At 38.2% G+C, this 19,732-nt stretch overlaps 1 protein-coding gene across 1 annotated transcript in view; it reads left to right on the top strand.

Annotated features, from left to right (window-relative positions):
• The window catches only part of CSMD2 (CUB and Sushi multiple domains 2), a 771,224-nt gene that overhangs the window by 239,275 nt on the left and 512,217 nt on the right, over positions 1-19,732 (top strand). Inside the window, exon 4 of the mRNA XM_087728138.1 lies at positions 13,062-13,256. Coding sequence (XP_087584264.1) covers positions 13,062-13,256 — 195 coding nt within the window. The remainder of the gene's footprint in view (positions 1-13,061; positions 13,257-19,732) is intronic.

Here is a 19,732-nt window from a genome sequence, read left to right on the forward strand (position 1 = left end):
AACAAACAAAACAAACAAAACAAACAAAACAAACAAAACAAACAAAACAAACAAAACAAACAAAACAAACAAACAAAACAAACAAAACAAACAAAACAAACAAAACAAACAAAACAAACAAAACAAACAAAACAAACAAACAAATTCAGCTACATTGCACATAGCATAGCATAGCATTGAATTTATAATAGAATAGAGTAGAACAGAACAGAATTCTTTATTGGCCAAGTGTGATTGGACACAGAAGAAATTTGTCTTTGGTGCATAGGCTCTCAATGTACACAAAAAGACAAGATACATCCGTCAAGAAGCATAAGGTGCAACACTTAATGATAGTCATAGGCTTCAAATAAGCAATCAGGAAACAATATCAATATAAATCGAAAGGATACAAGCAACAAAGTTACAGTCCTGTGGTCGTAAGTATGAGGAGATGGGTGATAGAAATGATGAGAAGTCTAATAGTAATAGTAATGAAGCCTTAGTGAATAGTTTGATAGTGGTGAAGGAATTATTTGTTTAGCAGAGTGATGGTGTTTGGGGGAATAACTTATTTTTTAATAAAGGTGCAATTTCTGTGTAACAAAATTGGAGAGTAGAGTTTTTGGTAGGCAGTAAATGATTCTGGCAGAATTTCTAACAATTGTATTTGATGGGAGAGGGACACTGAAGTAAGATTCTTTTAGATTTCAGGAATTCTGCTAGGTTTTTTTCCCCTTCCTGGAACATTCTAAGTAGTTTGAGGTTATTGGTGAGGTTGGTCAAGGTCTAATATTGGGGAAAAATAATGTTTGAAAAATATCAGATGCTCAATCTTTCTGCTTCTACCATTGTGCATATCTTCATGTTTACCATCCAATCCTGCCATGTTTCATTTTCTGTGACTTTGATCGTGACCCGACAAATGCGCGCACGACAAATGCACACTGACAAAACCGCAGCGAAAAAACCGTAATGTCAAAATCACACCCACAACAGCTCACCGACAACAGTGCGCCGACAATAGCATGATTAGGGTTAAGGTAAGGGTTAGGGTTAGGGTTAGGGTTAGGTTCAGGGTTAGGTTTAGGGTTAGGTTTAAGGTTAGGTTATTACGTTGTTTTCACGTTGTTTGCTGATGGCGCACTTTTGTCGGCACGCTGTTGTCGGCTCGCTGTTGTCGGCATGCTGTTGTGGGCGCAATTTCAATGTCGCGGTTTTCTCGCCGTGGTTTTGTCAGCGCGCATTTATCATGCGCGCATTTAGCAATAGCAATAGCAGTTAGACTTATATACCGCTTCATAGGGCTTTCAGCTCTCTAAGCGGTTTACAGAGTCAGCATATTGCCCCCAACAACAATCGCCCGCACAGTCTGGGTCCTCATTTCACCCACCTCGGGAGGATGGAAGGCTGAGTCAACCCTGAGCCGGTGAGATTTGAACAGCCAACCTGCAGAACTGCAGTCAGCTGAAGTAGCCTGCAATGCTGCATTTAACCACTGCGCCACCTCGGCTCTTGTCAGTGAACCACCCCTGATGCCAATTGGATAGAAGACACACAATACAAACATCCACTATGTTTTAACCACCAGCAGTATGACTTGATCAAAGAAAAAGGGGAATGTTTTATATAAGTCTAGGAATGATGGGACAAATATGTAGCTCAATAACAGTAGCAGACCAATGAACAGTCCCCTTTCATATGACCTTTAAACAAATTTTAATATAAAAAGTTATGTGATGTGTTGTTTGGATGCCATATTCCCAGAAAGTCAGAATGACGTACTGGGTGAAAAAGGTTATCTGCCCTGACTGATTGAGTGATTGATAATTATCACGTTTATAAGACTTAGATCACATATGAAAATTTGTATGTCCTGATTTTCTATGAGATACTTTACAGCCAGTCAAAGCTACCTTAAAACAATGAAGCAAGCAGCATGATGAAGGACAACCTGTCACCCCAGGATCTAAAAAGATTGATAGTAAGCAGCAGTAAAATTTACCTGGGAAATTCTGGGTCTTGCATTTCTCCATTTTAGATCTGTTTGTAAGAACTACAAGTCCCAGAGCTTTGTAGTCATTCCTTTGCAAAATCAGGGGCTGCCTCAAAGAAGAGGGAATCAAGCTATTCTCCAAGGCACCTGAGGGTAGAACAAGAAACAATGGGTGGAAATTAATCAAGGAGAGAAGCAGAACTAAGGAGAAATTTCCCAATAGTTAGAACAATTAATCAGTGGAACAATTTGCCTCCAGAAGTTGTGGATGCTCCAACACTGGAAGTTTTTAAGAAGTTGTTGGATATATCAGCAATGGTTATAACCACTTGTCTGAAGTAGTGTAGGGATTCCTGCCTAAGCAGGGGGTTGGACTAGAAGACCTCCAAGGTCCCTTCCAACTCTGTTATTCTATTCTATTCTATTCTATTCCATTCCATTCCCTTTATCAGAAGAAGGCAACAAAGCTTGTCAGTATATGATAGAAAAAAGACTTTAGTAGTCAGGAAATTTAGATTCTATAGACATACACATTTGTCATATGTGGGAAGTCAGCAAGATCCTAGTGCTACTTAGTTCTAGTATTAATCCATTATGAAGTCATATGATTTTTCTCTCTTTTTACAGAGTTGATAATGTCAGAAATTACCCTTTGAAATGTTTCAAGGGTCATTGTTGAACAAACACTAATAGATCACTGCATTGTGCTTTTTCTGAAAGTTCAACAATTCTGTTGACAATATCCAAAGTCTGTTTTATATTTAACATTCATGTTATGTGCCATCAGGCAGAGAGGTGGAATTGGTTGGTGTGGATTTTCCTCCATTATGTTTCTGTAATGTAGTTTTGGCATGATAATTAGGATTACATGCATTTTCCATTGATTACTAGGATTGTGCCTTTTTAAGTGGGGGGAGAGGGAGGCAAGACTTCTGAGGATTATGGAAAAAATTGAAAATTACTAGTATTATTTTATGCCATGAAGCATCTGATATAAATAATGTAGGTGCCACGATTTCAGAAGCAATTGCAAAAACAAAAACAAAAAAAAGCTAGGCATGTAAAAAGCAATAATATCAGAACACAGAAGGTTTATCAGAGAATGTTTATGTATTTAGATTTATTTGCTGTTCTTTCCCTGGAGCGTTGAATATAACTTGTACTTCATTTTAAAACCTGAAAATATACAGTTCTTTGGCTCAGAGGGTTGAAATGGTTATGCACAGTGAAAATAAAGAAGAGGAAACATGAGCCCAGTATATTTTTTCCTTCTCAGATGTAGACTCAACCCCCTGACGAGCTATTTTGTCAAGTGTCAGGGCAGTGATCAGGTACCCAGGTTTCATTTGGATCCAGAGACAATAAGGACACCACTGAATAAAGAATTTTTAAGTATTATTATTAATTCAAGCCAACAAATTGAAAAGCATAGCATAAAAAGCATATATACCAACTGAGATGATACCAAAATCTTTCTTGAGCTGTCAGGAGTTCTTTAATAATGAAGTAGATATATCCCAAGGGTGGCCAAATTTCACAAGCTTCCCACAAACAGCAATAACCCTGAAGTTTTTATCAGAACCTGACACCATAACTTCACCGCCCTGCTATGGACATGGGGCTACAACAGAGGTGGTATTCAGCAGGTTCTGTCCAGCTCTGGAGAATTGGTCTATTCAGGCTGCCATTTTGTTATGAGAAGGCCTCCAGTTTCCCCAACCCATGACCAATAGGCTGCATGCCTATCTTGGAAATGTACAGAATAGCACCTACAACATTCAATGACAGATTATCAAAAATCAATGACTTGATTTTTCACTACTGTCCAGAGGTGTTATTCATCAGGTTCTGACCAGTTCTGGAGAACCAGTAGTGGAAATTTTGAGTAGTTCAGAGAACCAGTAAATACCACCTCTGAATAGCTGTGGCCCCATCTATTCTCTGCCTCCTGAGTCCCAAATGATCGGGAGGAAATGGGGATTTTGCTGTAACCTTTCCCTGGAGTGGGGTGGGATGGAGATTTTACAGTATCCTTCCCCTGCCACGCCCACCAAGCCACACCCACAGAACCAGTAGTATTTTTTTTAATCCCATGACTCGAATACAAGACCTGACCTTGACTGGATGACACAAGACAAAAAGATCCTACCCCCTCCTTCCCCTTTATTCAGTAAACAAGAGTAAAAACAGACAGACAAAAACAAGCAAGTTAGTTCATGCAGTTGAATACAGCCAAACAGAAAATTACCATGAGAGATTACAACAATCCTATCATGGTTTTTGTGGTAGTGAATTTGGGAATTTGACTGTGTTGATCCAGCAGAACTTGCTTTTTTCCCAGAAAAGGAAATAAACATAAAGGCAAATCCTACAGTTGAGCTACACACCACTGATCTAAGGTTGTTATGCATTCGATTTTATTTTGATAGAATACATTGCTTGAACTTCGTGAATTGTTTATTTTTTTAAAAAAAATGCATCAAGTTAATGAAGAAAGTATATATAGAGGAACATCGAACATTGTTTCAAAGTTAAAAGGTAATAATGGAAAAGTACAAGACAAAGTAAAAAAAAGATTCAAAAAATAAACAAAACCCTTATTCATATGTTGATAAATAATATATATTGGCAATCTACACCTGCTAATCAAAAACAGAATTTGTCTTTTCAGAGTTTGTTGTTTCTGTATAGTCCAAATTTGAGAGATGTAACCAATAATAGCATATTTGTCTTCACAACTTGGCAACCAATGTACAATCATGTTAACAAAATGTGTCTATAGTAGTAGAGCTCCAATCTGTATGAGCTAATGTCAAACCTCCTGGGCTGCATCTTCGGCAATAAAGCAGCTAACCCTCATTAAATGAGCAATCTCTGCGGTATCCAATGTACACAAAACAAAATGTGCTTTTAAATAATATAAGAATAATTTCACATTCTTTTGTTAAAAAAAAAAATCTTCACTGGTTTGCTAGCTAGGAAAAGCAAACATTGAAGTGCATTCTTGTGCAATTGAATATATAACTAACTTCAGTTTAATCAACCACACGTTATTATACAAGATAGCTGTTGGCTTAAAAGCCACTATGAATTCTTCTATAACATTCAACACTGTGGAACTCCCAAAGCAAAGATTGTATCTGGGTCAAATTAATGAATAACAAATGCTTACATTGAATAAATGACCAAAATAACTGTTGATTCTGCAAAATTTTAAAGACTGGTGATTATTATAAAAGGTCCAGTTTATTATAAATATATACATTTTCTCATATCTACCTTATGGAACCCTCTGTATGATGGAAATTGACCCTTGTGCTTTCTGGGAACTCTTTAACTAAGGGGAGATTACAGTATTAATAATCACCCATGATTTAGGATTGGTACAAAATATAAAATGTGAAAAAAATGCAAATAAGTTTAGAAACTTCATAGAAATTATATAAAATATTTCTCAGTATCTCAAATTGCTCGACCAGATCTATTTTCAGTTCGAGCAAGAATATCAATTAAAATACTGATACTGCAGAAGCTTGACCTGTATAAATATAATCTCTTTGGGGTATATAATATTTCAAAAAAAAAATTGCCTTGGTAAAAGTTGAAAATCATTCACTGTCTCTCCAGAAAAATAGAAGATAACAATTTCATAATTTAATTGTAGCAACAATTTCTTAGACGCAAGAGATGAATATCAGTAACTTTGTCTTTTAATAAATGTAGTAATCTCATTTTTGTTTGAAATAAATTCATAATGAGGAAGAATTGGAACAAGACTATTAAATTAAATAATTTAATAACAAATAATATATTAAATTCATTTTTGACAGAGACTAGTCAGAAGATTTTGATTAATAATTTTAAAACTTTCTGTTTAAGAATGAAACCTTAGCCAATTCCTCCTGGGATTTTTTTATGGAAACATAAGGGAAAATACAATTTGGAATTAATGCTTTGCAAACTTCCTATAAGAAAGACAATGGATAATATAACGAAATCTTATTTAATAATTTGAAAAAATCCTATCTGTTACATAGTCTGTCTAATTAATACACTATCTTTCAACAAAGATACATTCAAGACTACTTTAATGATAAATTTCCCCATTTATTAAATAAAGCAATGTGCAATAATAGGCCTGTTGAAAAAAAAAATTAGATAAGTTTGGATCGGATGTAACTTACTGCAGGTGCACACCAGGGAACTATATGTCACTTGGGAATTGTTTTAGCTTTGAACATCTTAATAATTTCTAGTAGATAATATTCTATTTGTGAGTAGAAGAAACCCAGCATACAGGTAGTCCTCAACTTACGACCGGGGTAGGCTGCTGGGGATTCGTAGGGGTTCAGGAGAACCTCTAGCTAAGATTCTGTACAGTTCAGAGAACCCCTAAATCCCTTGCTGGTCCCACCCACCCCAGCTCCTTTTGGATGCAGGGAAGTGCAGGGCATATGCAAAGGCTCGGGGAGGGCGAAAAACAGGCTTACCTGAAGTTCGGCTATGGGCCCATTTCTGGTGTCCCAAGGGCCTCTGAAGACTGGGGAGGCCATTTTCGCCCTCCCGGAGGCTCGAAGAAACCTTCCATAGCCTGGGGAGGGCAAAAATCCACCCACCCCCCTGGTGGTTTAGGAGGCTGACTAGGCCATGCCCACCATGGCTATGCCCATCCAACAACCAGGCAGAGAATCCCTTGCTAAAAATTTTGAAGCCCACCCCTGCCTACAACCATTAATTTATTAAGTTAAAATAGTGCAAGAAATAGTAATTTATGACCAGTCTTCACACTTAACAACGTTTGCAGCTTCCTTGTGGGCAGATGTTCAGAATACAGGCACTTGACAACCAGCATGGATTTGCAATGATTTCAGGATTCCAAGGTTATTTGATTACCATTTGTGAGCTTCCCAGTAGCTTCTGACGAGCAAAATCAATGGGGGAAAGCTGGATTCACTTAGCAACTGCATAGGAGAAATGGTCATAAAATTGGGCACAACTTACTTAACTACCTTACTTAGCAATGGAAATTCTAATTCCAATTGTGGTTGTAAATCAATGACTATCTATAGTCATTGTGCTTTTGCTAGGCTGTTTTTGTAGCTGACTTAATTTCTCCCTCTGATCTGGAAGACCACACTGATTTTTTTACAGTTCCCATTAATGTGCCAGAGATGTCTTCCATTTTGGCTCATCTTTGAAAAGATCCATAAACTTGGTCTCTTGATAGCAAATAGTTAGCTTATCCTCATCACAATAGGTTCCCTTGAGTTCAATCTACTTTAAAAATGTTGCCTCCATCATTTACCTATTACTCCAGGGGCAAAAGTATGAAACTCCCTTCTGGCGTGAATTAGAATAAGAGAAGTCAAGACCATTTTGAAGAAAAAAGAACCCAACATGTCATTTTGGTTTGCTCATTTGTTTATTGGTATTTTGATAGAGATAGGTGAGATTTGCTGAACCTAAGTTGAACAAATTTTTCATGTGGTATCTTTATTAAGAGTTGATTAATTTGCATTTATATACAAAAAAAGGGATGCGGTCACTCAGTGGCTAAGATGCTGAGCTTGTCGATCAGAAAGGTTGGCAGTTCAGTGGTTCAAGTCCCTAGCGTCACATACCCGAGTGAGCTCCCGTTGCTTTTCCCAGCTTCTGCCAACCTAGCAGTTCAAAAACAAGTAAAAAATGAAAGTAGAAAAATAGGGACCACCTTTGGTGGGAAGGTAACAGCATTCCATGTGCCTTCGGCATTTAGTTATACTGATCATATGACCACGGAGACGTCTTTGGACAGCGCTGGCTCTTTGGCTTTGAAACAGAGATGAGCACCACCCCGTAGAGACGGGAACAACTAGCACATATGTGCGAGGGGAACCTTTACCTGTACAATGTAAAAGTATCAAATGTGTTGCAATCCAAACAGATAGAAAGAACATGGACAAAATGGCCAGGGAGTTAATAGGATTTCAGACCATCCCAAAAGAAATAAATCAGGTAGATAGGATAGTTATAATAATTTAATTAAGAATAACAGACTCAAACCTTTGAAATAATTTTCATCAAACCCTATCCATAGGTAGTGTTGTATGCTGATTTCAAAACAGCCAACAGAACATAGTATCATGGAGGATGAGTAAAGTATTTTCTGCTCAAAAGTACAAACTATTGCCCTCTCAAAACTAGCTCAGTGAAAATAAGATTTAGGAAAGGTTATTTTGTCTTAAAGAATATTAATAGTTTTATGAAAATCAGCTATTGACATATCCATCAGTATCTACAATCTCTCAGCTGATATTGTACTCAGAACCTCATATGATCTGGTACTTTAGTGGTGTCCAAAACATTTCAAGCCATTTGAATGAATTCCCTGTCTGAAGTTATTTTGAGAATCAGATATTCTATCTTGCATTCAAAACACTTCCAAAATAATTAAAATATCCTCTCTTGTACTCAAATAGCCATTTCACACTTGAAACAACTGTTTCAAACTTTAAATGAAATGTTTTGAAAGCAAACTGGTTCAAATTCCAAACATTTTGATTATATCTTTCCTCATCTCTTTGATGATGTCCATCATAATCTTTTCAACATTTGTCAAAACCGTTACTTTAATGGATGAAGTTTAGTGGATTTTCTCAGGTGCTGTCCAGATAAATAATGAGGCTTTTTCTCCCAATAATTAAATGCACCTGTTACTGTTCAGTGTTTTCCCACCCTGGGTGAATATTTTAACATTGGATAGCTTTACTAAAAATAAAGAAGAGGGAATGGTTTATTCATTATAGCCAAATCTGCTTTTAATCTTGATCTTGTTCCATTTCTTTGGATTTTCCTTGCTGGTAGTCAGCTGGCAGTATTCCTGTCTGTGTTGCATTAGGTAAGAGAAGCAAAATTGTCAGAATTTGCAAACAAAATCTTTGTTTCTATGATAGGATTTATAAAAAAACCAAACAGCATCAACTTGGGTTTATCTTTGGGTTCATTAAGTAAAAGAGAATGAGGGATTTGACCCTTGAAAAAACAAAAGTGGCTTTTTATGCAGAGTGAAATCATTAATTGCATGTTATGGACTCCAGATCTGAAAGTAGGATCAGAATTTTTGTTGCTAAAGCTTTAAAAAATGGCACTGTATTCATTTTCTGACAATCTTCAATCTGTTTGCAATCTTAAACGGCAACATACCTGGTGGCCAGAGCGGTGATCATTTGCCTCGTCTTCCAAGGGAGGTCCCTGTAGTTTTTGTACAAATTTGTGGCATTATTTCTGAATAAATTTAAATAATTAAGCTATTAAGAGATGTTAAACATGGATGTCATTAGTCATGCATATTGGCATCTCCACCTGGCACATTTGAACAAATGCCATGCTTCCTGCTGTCATCTTTTCTACTCTTTTCTATTGTCAACCTGACTTCTGCGCAGTTACAAACTCCTACATCTAGCAGAGATCCCCCCTTCTTTTTTGGCACTCTGGAAGCGCCCCTAAATTTTCTTCTATCACTGGGTTTGCATATGGTAGCCGTAGCAAAACTATAGCTAGTGTAGCTGCTACAACAGCTCCTCCACCAGTTTCATTTGGTATCAGTTCACAATGTCTTGCTAAATTAAGAATGTCCACAATATTCTGTCTCTGACTATACAGCTTTTTGAAAGTAAAATGCCCAGAATAGGAATTGGTTTATAGTATTCTTGGCCAACCCCCCAAATAAAACAATTGAATAATAAAAAAAAGAAATAGGAAAAATGACATGTAGAAAGAAATGTGGAATTCAAAAGAAGAAACAAATATGTATCTTAAGCTTATTTGTTTTCCTGGATAGCTAGCTTTAATCATGCTTTTTCAGATGCTGATTCTAACCATGTGGTCATAGTGCATATTCTATAGATTTAAAGGGTTGAATTAGAAACCCTTTAGGAAATCAGTTTGCTGTAATGGTTAATACATCAGACTAGATGTCTAGTGTACTTGAGTTCCTGTCCTCCCTTGGGTAAAAGAAGCCAGCTAGCCACGCTAGGTGATCTTGGACCAAGCAGTCTCAAAATTAGACATGTTTGAACAGAAGAAAAAAAAATATAAGGCTCCATCAATGATTCAGGGACATAACTGCCATAAAATACTTTTAGTGCAGATGGCAGAAAAACCCCTTAATAATGAAGCAAATTAGCCATGGTAAACTATAGGATTCCAGTTCTATATACAACATTTCCCAAGTTTAAATCCTGCATCTCTTTCTCCAAACAACATAATTGACCCAGTGGAGAAACTGGGTTGCTTTGTTATGGGAATCTGTTAAATACATTGTTATGGGACTCTGGTTGAATGTAGGCCAACCTTGCAGGAGGAAGGGAGCAAAGAGACAAGCTTGGAATCTCTGATATGTAGAAAAAGGACAAAGTTGGAACCCCACCACCAATAGCATCAGTTTACAGGATATATATAAAATAGTTGTTAGGCAAATAAGCACTAGGGGTGACATGATAGCAGACCTCCAATATTTGAGAGACTGTCAGAAAGAAGAAGGTTCTCTCCAGGGGTGGCAACATGCACAGAGCATAAAAAATGGGATGTGATTATATCCGGGGGGTGGGGTGGGCGAAGCATCCTGCCACCACTAACAGTTCACCTGAACCAGATAGAACCGGCTGAATTGCACAACTTTCTTTCCTCCAAAGTGCCTGAGGGTAAGACAAGAAGTAGTGGAAACCTATCAAAGAGAGATCCAAATTATGAGAAATTTCCTGACAGTGAGAACCATTAGTGGAATGGTTTCCTTTCAGAAGTTGTGGGTCTCCTTCAATGGAGGTTTTCAAGAAGAGGTTGGACAATGATTTGTTCAGAATTTTATAGGGTCTAGAGCAGAGGGTTGGCATATAAGACCTTTGAGGTCCCTTCCAACTGTGTTATTATGTGTACTGTGTTTTGTAAGTGTTTTAGTATGGCAAGATTTCTGTCTGTAGGTGAACAAAGGGATCTTGTCAAATTGGCAGATGGTACAAAATCAAATGGAAATGAAAAGATTAGGAGCTGCCTCAGTAGGAAAAAACAGGGGGCAATAACAGTAATTGTTGAAATGGAGTTGAAGCAAATACAGTTTTTCATTTATGAAAAATAAATGTGCAGGTTTTGGCTGGGCTGGTTTGGATTTTATGATTTTATGAAAATTATAGTTGATCACAAGTAGCTTATAGGTCAGCAATGTGACATTGTTACCGCCCACCTCCCATCCACCTCCCAAACATAAATGCAATTCAGAAGGCAAAGCCAATAGAAATAATTTCCAAATCACAAGAAATAGTTGTTCAATTTCACTTTGCCACAGTCAGAGAGGTCCCAAGTCCTGACTTATTTTTTTTTCCTGACTCCAGAAAACAGGACGCAAAATAATGTTGAATAATGAACATTCCAATTTACCATTAGCAAAATGTAGAGCTGGACAATCTTCTGTTAGTGATCCTTTCAACTGAATCCCTAAAATGAATAGGAGAGTCCATAAATTGATTCAGAGTATTATTCCTTTCCAATTCTGAATCAATTCCATTTTTACAGCTTAACAGATAACAGATTAACAGAGTTGGAAGCAACCTTATAGGTCATCTAGTCCAACCCCCACTCAACTAGGGGACCCTACACCATTTCTGACAGATGGCAGTCCAATCTCTTCTTGAAAGTCTCAAGTGATGAACCTCCTATAACTTCTGAAAGCAACTTCTGTTCCATTGGTTGATTGTTCTCACTGTCAGAAAGTTCCTCCTTATTTCTAGGTTGAATCTCTCCGTGGTCAGTTTCCATCTATTATTCCTTGTCTGGCCTTCAGGTGCTTTGTAAAATAGCTTGAAACCCCCCCCCCCTTTCCTCTTTGTGGCAACTCCTCACATATCAGAAGACTACTATCCTGCCTCCCCTGGTCCTCTTCACTAGACTAACCATGCTCAGTTCCTGTAACCGTCCTTCATATGTTTTAGTCTCCACTCTCCTAATCATCCTGGTTGCTCTTTCTGCACTTTGTCTAGAGTCTCCCTTTTTCTAGCTTCTCTCAATAGCATAATAAGGGAATGCAAAGAGAACTGATAGTAAGTCTTACACATCAATCCTTTGTTTTGTTACTTAGGGCTGGATTGGTAGGAAGGATTGGCTGCTTGGTTAATGTGTTCAGTTAAGGGAGCAAAAGTGATTGTCTCTCAGTTGACTGGTTGGTTTGGGGTTGGCTGGACCCTCTGACCGCCTAGGAGCAGATCAACAACCTGTAGTTCTGTTACTAGTTTCCCTACCTTTTCTTTGCTCAGCAGACCTGGAAAGAAACTTTGTCCATCAAAGTCAAGTTATAATGATGTGGTTTTCTGCATCACCCACTTGTTACCAGGGATGGGTTTCCAAAATTTTAGCAAGGGGTTCTCTACCTGGTTGCTGGGTGGGTGTGGCAATGATTGGCATGTCCTAGTCAGCCTCCTGCACCATGGCGGTGTGTGTGTGTTTTTGCCCTCCACGGGCTCTGGAGGCTTTTCTCAAGCCTCCGGGAGGGTGCCAATGGCCTCCCCAGGTTCTGCAGGCCCTATGGAGGCCGGTAACAGGCCCATTTCCAGCCTTCTTGGACTTCTGGTAGGCCTGTTTTTCACCCTCTCTGAGTCTACATGTGCGCCCTGCACTTACCTGCATCCCAAACGGGCCACGTGAGGACTTCTGGGAGGGGTGGGGAGGGGTGGGAGGGGCCAGCCAGGAGTGGGATTTGGCGGTTTTCCAAACTGCACAGAATCTTAGCTAGAGGTTCTTCCGAACCCCCAGCAGCCCACCCCTGCTTGTTACTGAACAAGAAGGTGGACATCATCTGTTTTCACTTGCGGAGTGGTCGAAGCTCCATTTCAGCATACCTGAGAACTGTATAAGTGTAAATCCTGCTCACTAAAACAGCCAAGTTTTGAGGTGAGAACAAGCCAGGTGTTGAGAAACCCATACGTTTCCCACAAAGGAAAACAAATGTTTTTATTCTCTGTCCATTTCTTAGAATCGTATCCCACCCTTTGTGGATGATCAGATAATTTGGTAACCTTGACTAATCAGATTTTATCCCTTTCCACCCTTCTTCCTGTAGTTCTGCCGAGCCACACGTGTGGCAATCCAGGGAGGCTTCAGAATGGGATCCAGCAAGGGACAACATTCAGTGTGGGAGACAAAGTGCGCTACAGCTGCAACCCTGGTTTCTTTTTGGAGGGGCACGCCTTGCTCACTTGCCACGAGACCATGCAAAATACTGCATCCTGGGATTTCCCTCTGCCCTTCTGTCGTGGTAGGTATCCTTCATGATCTTTTATGTTGGGTTTTCTTAATATGTGCCATAGGTGTTGGTCAGGGCTGGAAATGACCTAGCAAGCATGATCTGGATTCAAGTCAAATCTTATCGTAAGAGTTTGGAGTTCTGTAACAGTCTAAATTCTGTGCAAAAGGAAAGCTGAATTATGTATCTGCATATATTATCCAACAGAGCAGACTTGCATATTTTATTAAGCATAATTCATCTACTTTATGCTAATATGCACATACAGTGAAAGTCAGGTTGTGCTTTGAACCTCTGGAAATGCTATTCATCTATCCTATTCACTTTTGTAATTTCAGCAAGCATGTAGTTTTAAATATATATTGGCAGCCATAAGAGCCAAGAACTTTAAAAAAAAAAACAGAGTTAAGCTTATTAGGAAACTGAATAATATATAATTTCCCCCTTGAACCCCCACAAAATTGTGCCCCATGCATTATCTAACCTAGCATAATATAGGTAGACTTGAATATCATTTGCTTCAGTCTGTTTCCACTTTGGTTATATGTAAACACAAATGTCACTTGATTCCCTGTCCTTCTAATCATTCTACATGGGATTAACTAGTCAGTTAATACACAGAAGTTTTTACATTATTTTATCATGATATGCGTTCTTCCTGTTTCCCTCCCTCATACTGTCCTTCAGCACAGTATCTTGTATTGATTTTTTTTTTATTGAGCCTTTGAGCCTCTAATCAATTAGCAATCCTGGGATGGAGCATTGATCTTGCATTTAAATTGAGTCAAGAAGGTTTGCAAACTGATAGATAATCCTTGGTGCTTTTCTAAATAAACAGCATATCTGGTGCGTGTGTGTGTGTGTGTGTGTGTGTGTGTGTGTGTGTGTGTGTGTCCCCGTATACACATACACATGCAGGTCTTCAAGTCAATGTTGACTCTTAGAGGCTGCCAGAACCAGTCCCCAAAGTTTTCTTGGCAAGATTTCCAGAAGTGGTTTGCCCTTACCTTCTTCCTAGGACTGTGAGAAACACAGTGACCCCAGGCCGCAAGGATTTATTTATTTGTTTGTTTGTTTGTTTGTTTGTTTGTTTGTTTGTCAAGCATGTACAAGATAGCAGGTATAAGTATGAACATGGATATGAACAAAGGAAATGAGTACACATAAATGGGGACAGTAGGGCAGGGACGGTAAGCACGCTGGTATACTTATGCACGCCCCCTTTACGGACATCTTAGGAATGGGGTGAGGTCTATGGTAGATAGTTTATGGTTGAAGCTGTGGGGGTTTGAGGATGTAACAACAGAGTTGGGTAGAACATTCCAGGCATTGACCACTCTGTTGCTGAAGTCGTATTTTTTGCAATTGAGTTTGGGGCGGTTTACCTTGAGTTTGTATCAGTTGTTTGCCCGTGTATTATTGTGGTTGAAGCTGAAGTAGTCATTGACAGATAGGATGTTGTAGCAGACAATTTGGTGTACTATCTGTACTGTCTGACAGTAGGCGGAACAATTCCAGATTGTCCAAGTCCAAAATTTTGGGCCTGGTGGCATAGGGGATTCTATTGTGAGCAGAGGAGTGGCGGGCTCTTCTCATGAAATACCTCTGAACTCGCTCAATCATGTTAATGTCCGATATACCCAAGGCATTCACAACCTTCTGATTCCTAGCCTTATGGATTACATATTTATCCTGCATGTATCTGTTGTGTCTCCATCTCTCCATCTCACCATTTTTCATGCTTTAATTTAACATCACCACTCTTGCCTTCATGCTGAGTTGGGGATTCCACTGAAGAACTTTTTGTTTTTAACTTGGCTATATAAAATGATCTTGATATTACATCATGCTTATTTATATTTTGTACAGGATTGTGGATGGGGGAGCTGCACTTATGCAACCTAGGTGCATTTGGGACTAAGCCAAACTACCTTGCTAATTTTTTTTTAATGCTCTTTAGAGGCTTAGAGGCAATGAACAGAATCCACACAGAAAAGAATATATTTAGCTGGGCAGATTTGTCCTTGATGTATTTGTCTTTTGTTTTTAATGTTCAAATATTTGGGATGTCTTTAAGATACCATATTTTATTAATTAATTTTAAAAATATTTCAATATATGTTCTTAGGGAGGTTTAGGGAGGTTTTTTATATACAGGTGAAACTCGAAAAATTAGAATATTGTGCAAAAGTTCATTTGTTTCAGTAATGCAACTTAAAAAGGTGAAACTAATATATGAGATAAGACTCATTAGATGCAAAACAAGATAGTTCAAGCAGTGATCTGTCATAATTGTGATGATTATGGTGTACAGCTCATGAAAACCACCATCTCAGAAAATTAGAATATTACATGCAATCAATAAAACAAGGATTGTACATAGAACAATATCTGACCCCCCTTTGCCAAAAGCACCCAAACCTGGTTCAATGACCATGGGATTACTGTGCTTAATTGGCCTCTCTATTCTTCCTCCATACTCTGAGTCCTTGGTTTCCAAATGAGATGCAAAAGTTGCTCTTATCAGAAAAGAGGACTTTGGACCACTGAGCAACAGGACTTTGGACCACTGTGCTTCATTAAGACCAGGGTCAATGCAGCTGTCTACCAGGAGATTTTGAAGCACTTCATGCTTATGGGGATGCTGACTTCATTTTCCAGCTGCCCACACTGCCAAAAGCACCAAAACCTGGTTCAATGACTGTGGGATTACTGTGCTTGATTGGCAAGCAAACTCACCTGAACTGAACCCCATAGAGAATCTATAGGGCATTGCCAAGAGAAAGATGAGAGACATGAGACCAAATAATGTAGAAGAGCTGATAGCTTTCATGCCATGCCGCATTGAGGCAGTAATTGCTGCAAAAGGGGCCCAATCCAAGTACAGAGTACATATGCATGCTTATACTTTTCAGAGGTCCAATATTGTTCTATGTACAATCCTTGTTTTATTGATTGCATGTCATAGTCTAATTTTCTGAGATGGTGGATTTGGGGTTTTCATGAGCTGTACGCCATAATCATCACAATTATGACAAATCACAGCTTGAACTATCTTGCTTTGCATGTAATGAGTCTTATCTCATATATTAGTTTCACCTTTTAAGTTGCATTACTGAAATAAATGAACTTTTGCACAATATTCTAATTTTTTGAGTTACATCTGTATATATTGTGTCCTTTCAAACTTCAACCCCAGGTATAAATCAAATAAATAAAGATATTAGATTATAAACCAAGTTTCTCAGCTCTAAGCTGAAATTAATCAAATCACATTTGTCTTTAGCTGGTGTGTGTGTGTGTGTGTGTGTGTGTGTGTGTGTGTGTACCTTTGAGTCAGTGTTAATTGCAGGTTACTGTTCTGATAAGTCTCTGCAGTTTTATTGGCAAGATTTTCAAAAGCAAGGGCTGAGTCAATGCCACAAGAAAAATAAGTAATAAACAATTAGACCACCTAAAAAAAGAGTAAAAATTGTAAAATGAAAAAAAGGTTTGGGCCCATATGGTAATAATTTTGTTCCAAAAATGTTAACAAAATTAATTTTCTTTGTTCATGATGACCTCTTTTGATCTCCACTAAAACATTTAAAGGGCTCAGTGGCTAAGATGCTGAGTTTGTCGATCATAAGGACAGCAGTTCGGCGGTTCGAATCCCTAGCGCCGCGTAACAGAGTGAGCGTCTGTTACTTGTCCCAGCTTCTGCCAACCTACCAGTTCAAAAGCTTGTAAAAATGCAAATAGAAAAATAGGAACCATTTTTGGTGAGAAGGTAAGCATTCCATGCACATTCAGTATCTAGTCATGCCCACCACATGACCACGGAGACGTCTTCGGACAGCGCTGGCTCTTCGGCTTTGAAATGGAGATGAGCACCGCCCCCTAGAGTCAGGAACGACTAGCATGTGTGGGGGGAACCTTTACCTTTACCTAAAACATTTAAGGTGCCAGTAATACAACATATTGGATTCATCATACTAATTCAGAATCTATTTTATTTATTATGATGGAATCTCAGCCTTTTGAAATTTTTACATCACATCTTGAAGTTTACTTTTATTTCTTTCATTTGTAATTTCATTTCTGTCACTACCTACTCATATTCAACTAAACTTAATGCACCGTCTGAACTCATCTGTCATATCATAGTGTGATGTGTAAGCCCAACCCACAGTGTAGTACCAAAGTATATACTAAAATAAATTGACCCGTATGTATTGCCAGGAATACAGCTAATTTCCCAATTGGCTACACTTCTCAGCATTACAGCCCAATTTGTGTGGGAAAAGTGAGAGGACAAAGTATTCTATACACCCCCTCAAGCTCTAAAGGAAATACATAAATCTAACAAGTAAAGAGATTTTTTTTTAAAAAAAAAACTTTGCTTAAAGCTAAATCTGATTGCCTGTGATCCTTTGCAAAATAGCATTTGAATTCATGGGGAGGAGAGGTATGTTCAACAACCTTCATTACTTGATCCAATAGCTGTAGCAGGTGCAGAGTGCAATGACCAGGATAATATTTGGGACATGTAGCCTTGTGCCTGTTTACATCTTGGTTGAATCAACTGCACAAGTTGCCAGTTAGCTACCAAGCCATGTTCATGTGTGGTGCAACAGGTAAGATGTTCATCTTGGATTGGAAAAGCACCTCAGTAATGGAAACACATTAGGGACTCTATGCTAATCATTCTCTCTGTCACATCAACTTACTCTATGGAGTTCCTGTAATGGGGACAAAATGAAGGGAAGTCACTATACACTTTTCTTGACCTCTTGAGTAAAAGGCAGGATACATATCTAACAGAAGTCAGATTCCAAATCCCCCCCAAAAAAAAGACATGGAGAGTCAGTTTCCTCAGGTATAGACATAAATCTGGCAAACTAAAGCAACTATTTGCAATTATTTGAGATCTTCAAATTTCTAGGTTCTATCATATCTCAAGACTTAAAATGGACACAACATCAAAACTGTCATCAAAAAAGCACAAAAAAGAATGTTCTTTCTGCCCCAACTCAGATGGTTCAAACTGCCAAAAGAGCTGCTGATCATGTTCTATAGAGGAATTATTGAGTCTGCACCTCCATAACTGTCTGGTTTGGCTCTCCAATCAAACAAGACAAACACCGACTTCAACAGATAATTAGAACTGCAGAAAAAACAGTTGTTACCAACCTGCCTTCCATTGAGGACCTATATACTGCACGAGTCAAAAAGAGGGCTGAGAAAATATCTACAGGCCCCTCACATCCTGGACATGAATTGTTTCAACTTCTACCCTCAAAACAATGCTATAGAGCACTGCACGCTAGAACAACTAGATACAAGGACAGTTTCTCCCCGAATGCCATCACTCTGCTAAATAACCAATCCCCACAACAGTGTCAAATTATCTACTAAGACTGTTATTAGTATTATTCTTCTCTTTCTTTCTAGTACTTATCTCTTCCCACTTATAACAATAACCATGCTGCTTGTATCTTTAAAATTTATATTGTTTTATTTGTTTCCTAGTATAATTTGATTGCTTTTTAGTAACCTATGACTATCACTGAGTGTTGTATCTTATGATTATTGATGAATGTATTCTATTTTATTTTTATTTATGTATACTGAGAGTATATGCACCAAAGACAAATTCCTTGTGTGTCCAATTACACTTGGCCAATAAAGAATTCTATTCTATTCTATTCTATTCTATTCTATTCTATTCTATTCTATTCTATTCTATTCTATTCTATTCTATTCTATTCTATTCTGCTCTACTTGTATTCTATTCTATCCTATCCTATCTTAGCCTATCTTATCATAATCCTGAGAACTTCTAGGGAGGAGATGACTTGAGCCTCTTCCTCCCAACCAAACTTTCTAAGCTTCACTTTCTCTTGGTCCTCTGGAATGCAGTCCTCCCTTCCTAGGAATCTAGAATACATTCCACCTCACAAATGATGTAATTAATAAATAAATTTGGAAACAAAGCTATCAAGAGCTTAATTGCATAGATGGCTTCCCAGCCATGGAGTCCTCCTTTCCCAAAGTTGTTTTGGTAAGTTACTGGCACTTTTAGTATAGAGGAAAGAGATTATTCCCTTTTAATTCTCCTTAGTGGTGATGGGTCTCTTTCTTCTTGGTGCTCATTAAGACTTGATAATATTTTCATAGAAGTCTTCATAGCTCCCTTGAAATGTCTCTGATGTGTCCTCATAATGCATTCATGATTTCAAATAAGAGAGGAATGTCAGATGATATGTGAATATCTCCACAAATTAGGTCATCTTTTATCAAGCATCCTTGATCTTCCTGGCTTGGTATCATAGCAAACTCCTTCCATACCACTGTATATTCTATCTCGGTGAATTGTACGGAGATTAGTTGCTGACAAAAAATCTATTTAAGCAGCCTTTCCCCTCTAGTTGCCTCATGTAGCAATATTCCCTAAGGCAATGGGAACTAGTAGTCCTACATCCTGGCAGAACATGAGCCATGGGGAA

Source organism: Thamnophis sirtalis, unplaced genomic scaffold (assembly GCF_051295495.1).
Source record: "Thamnophis sirtalis isolate CommonGarterSnake01/CBP01778 unplaced genomic scaffold, rThaSir2_p1.2 scaffold_13, whole genome shotgun sequence".
Classification (NCBI taxonomy): Eukaryota; Metazoa; Chordata; class Lepidosauria; order Squamata; family Natricidae; genus Thamnophis; species Thamnophis sirtalis.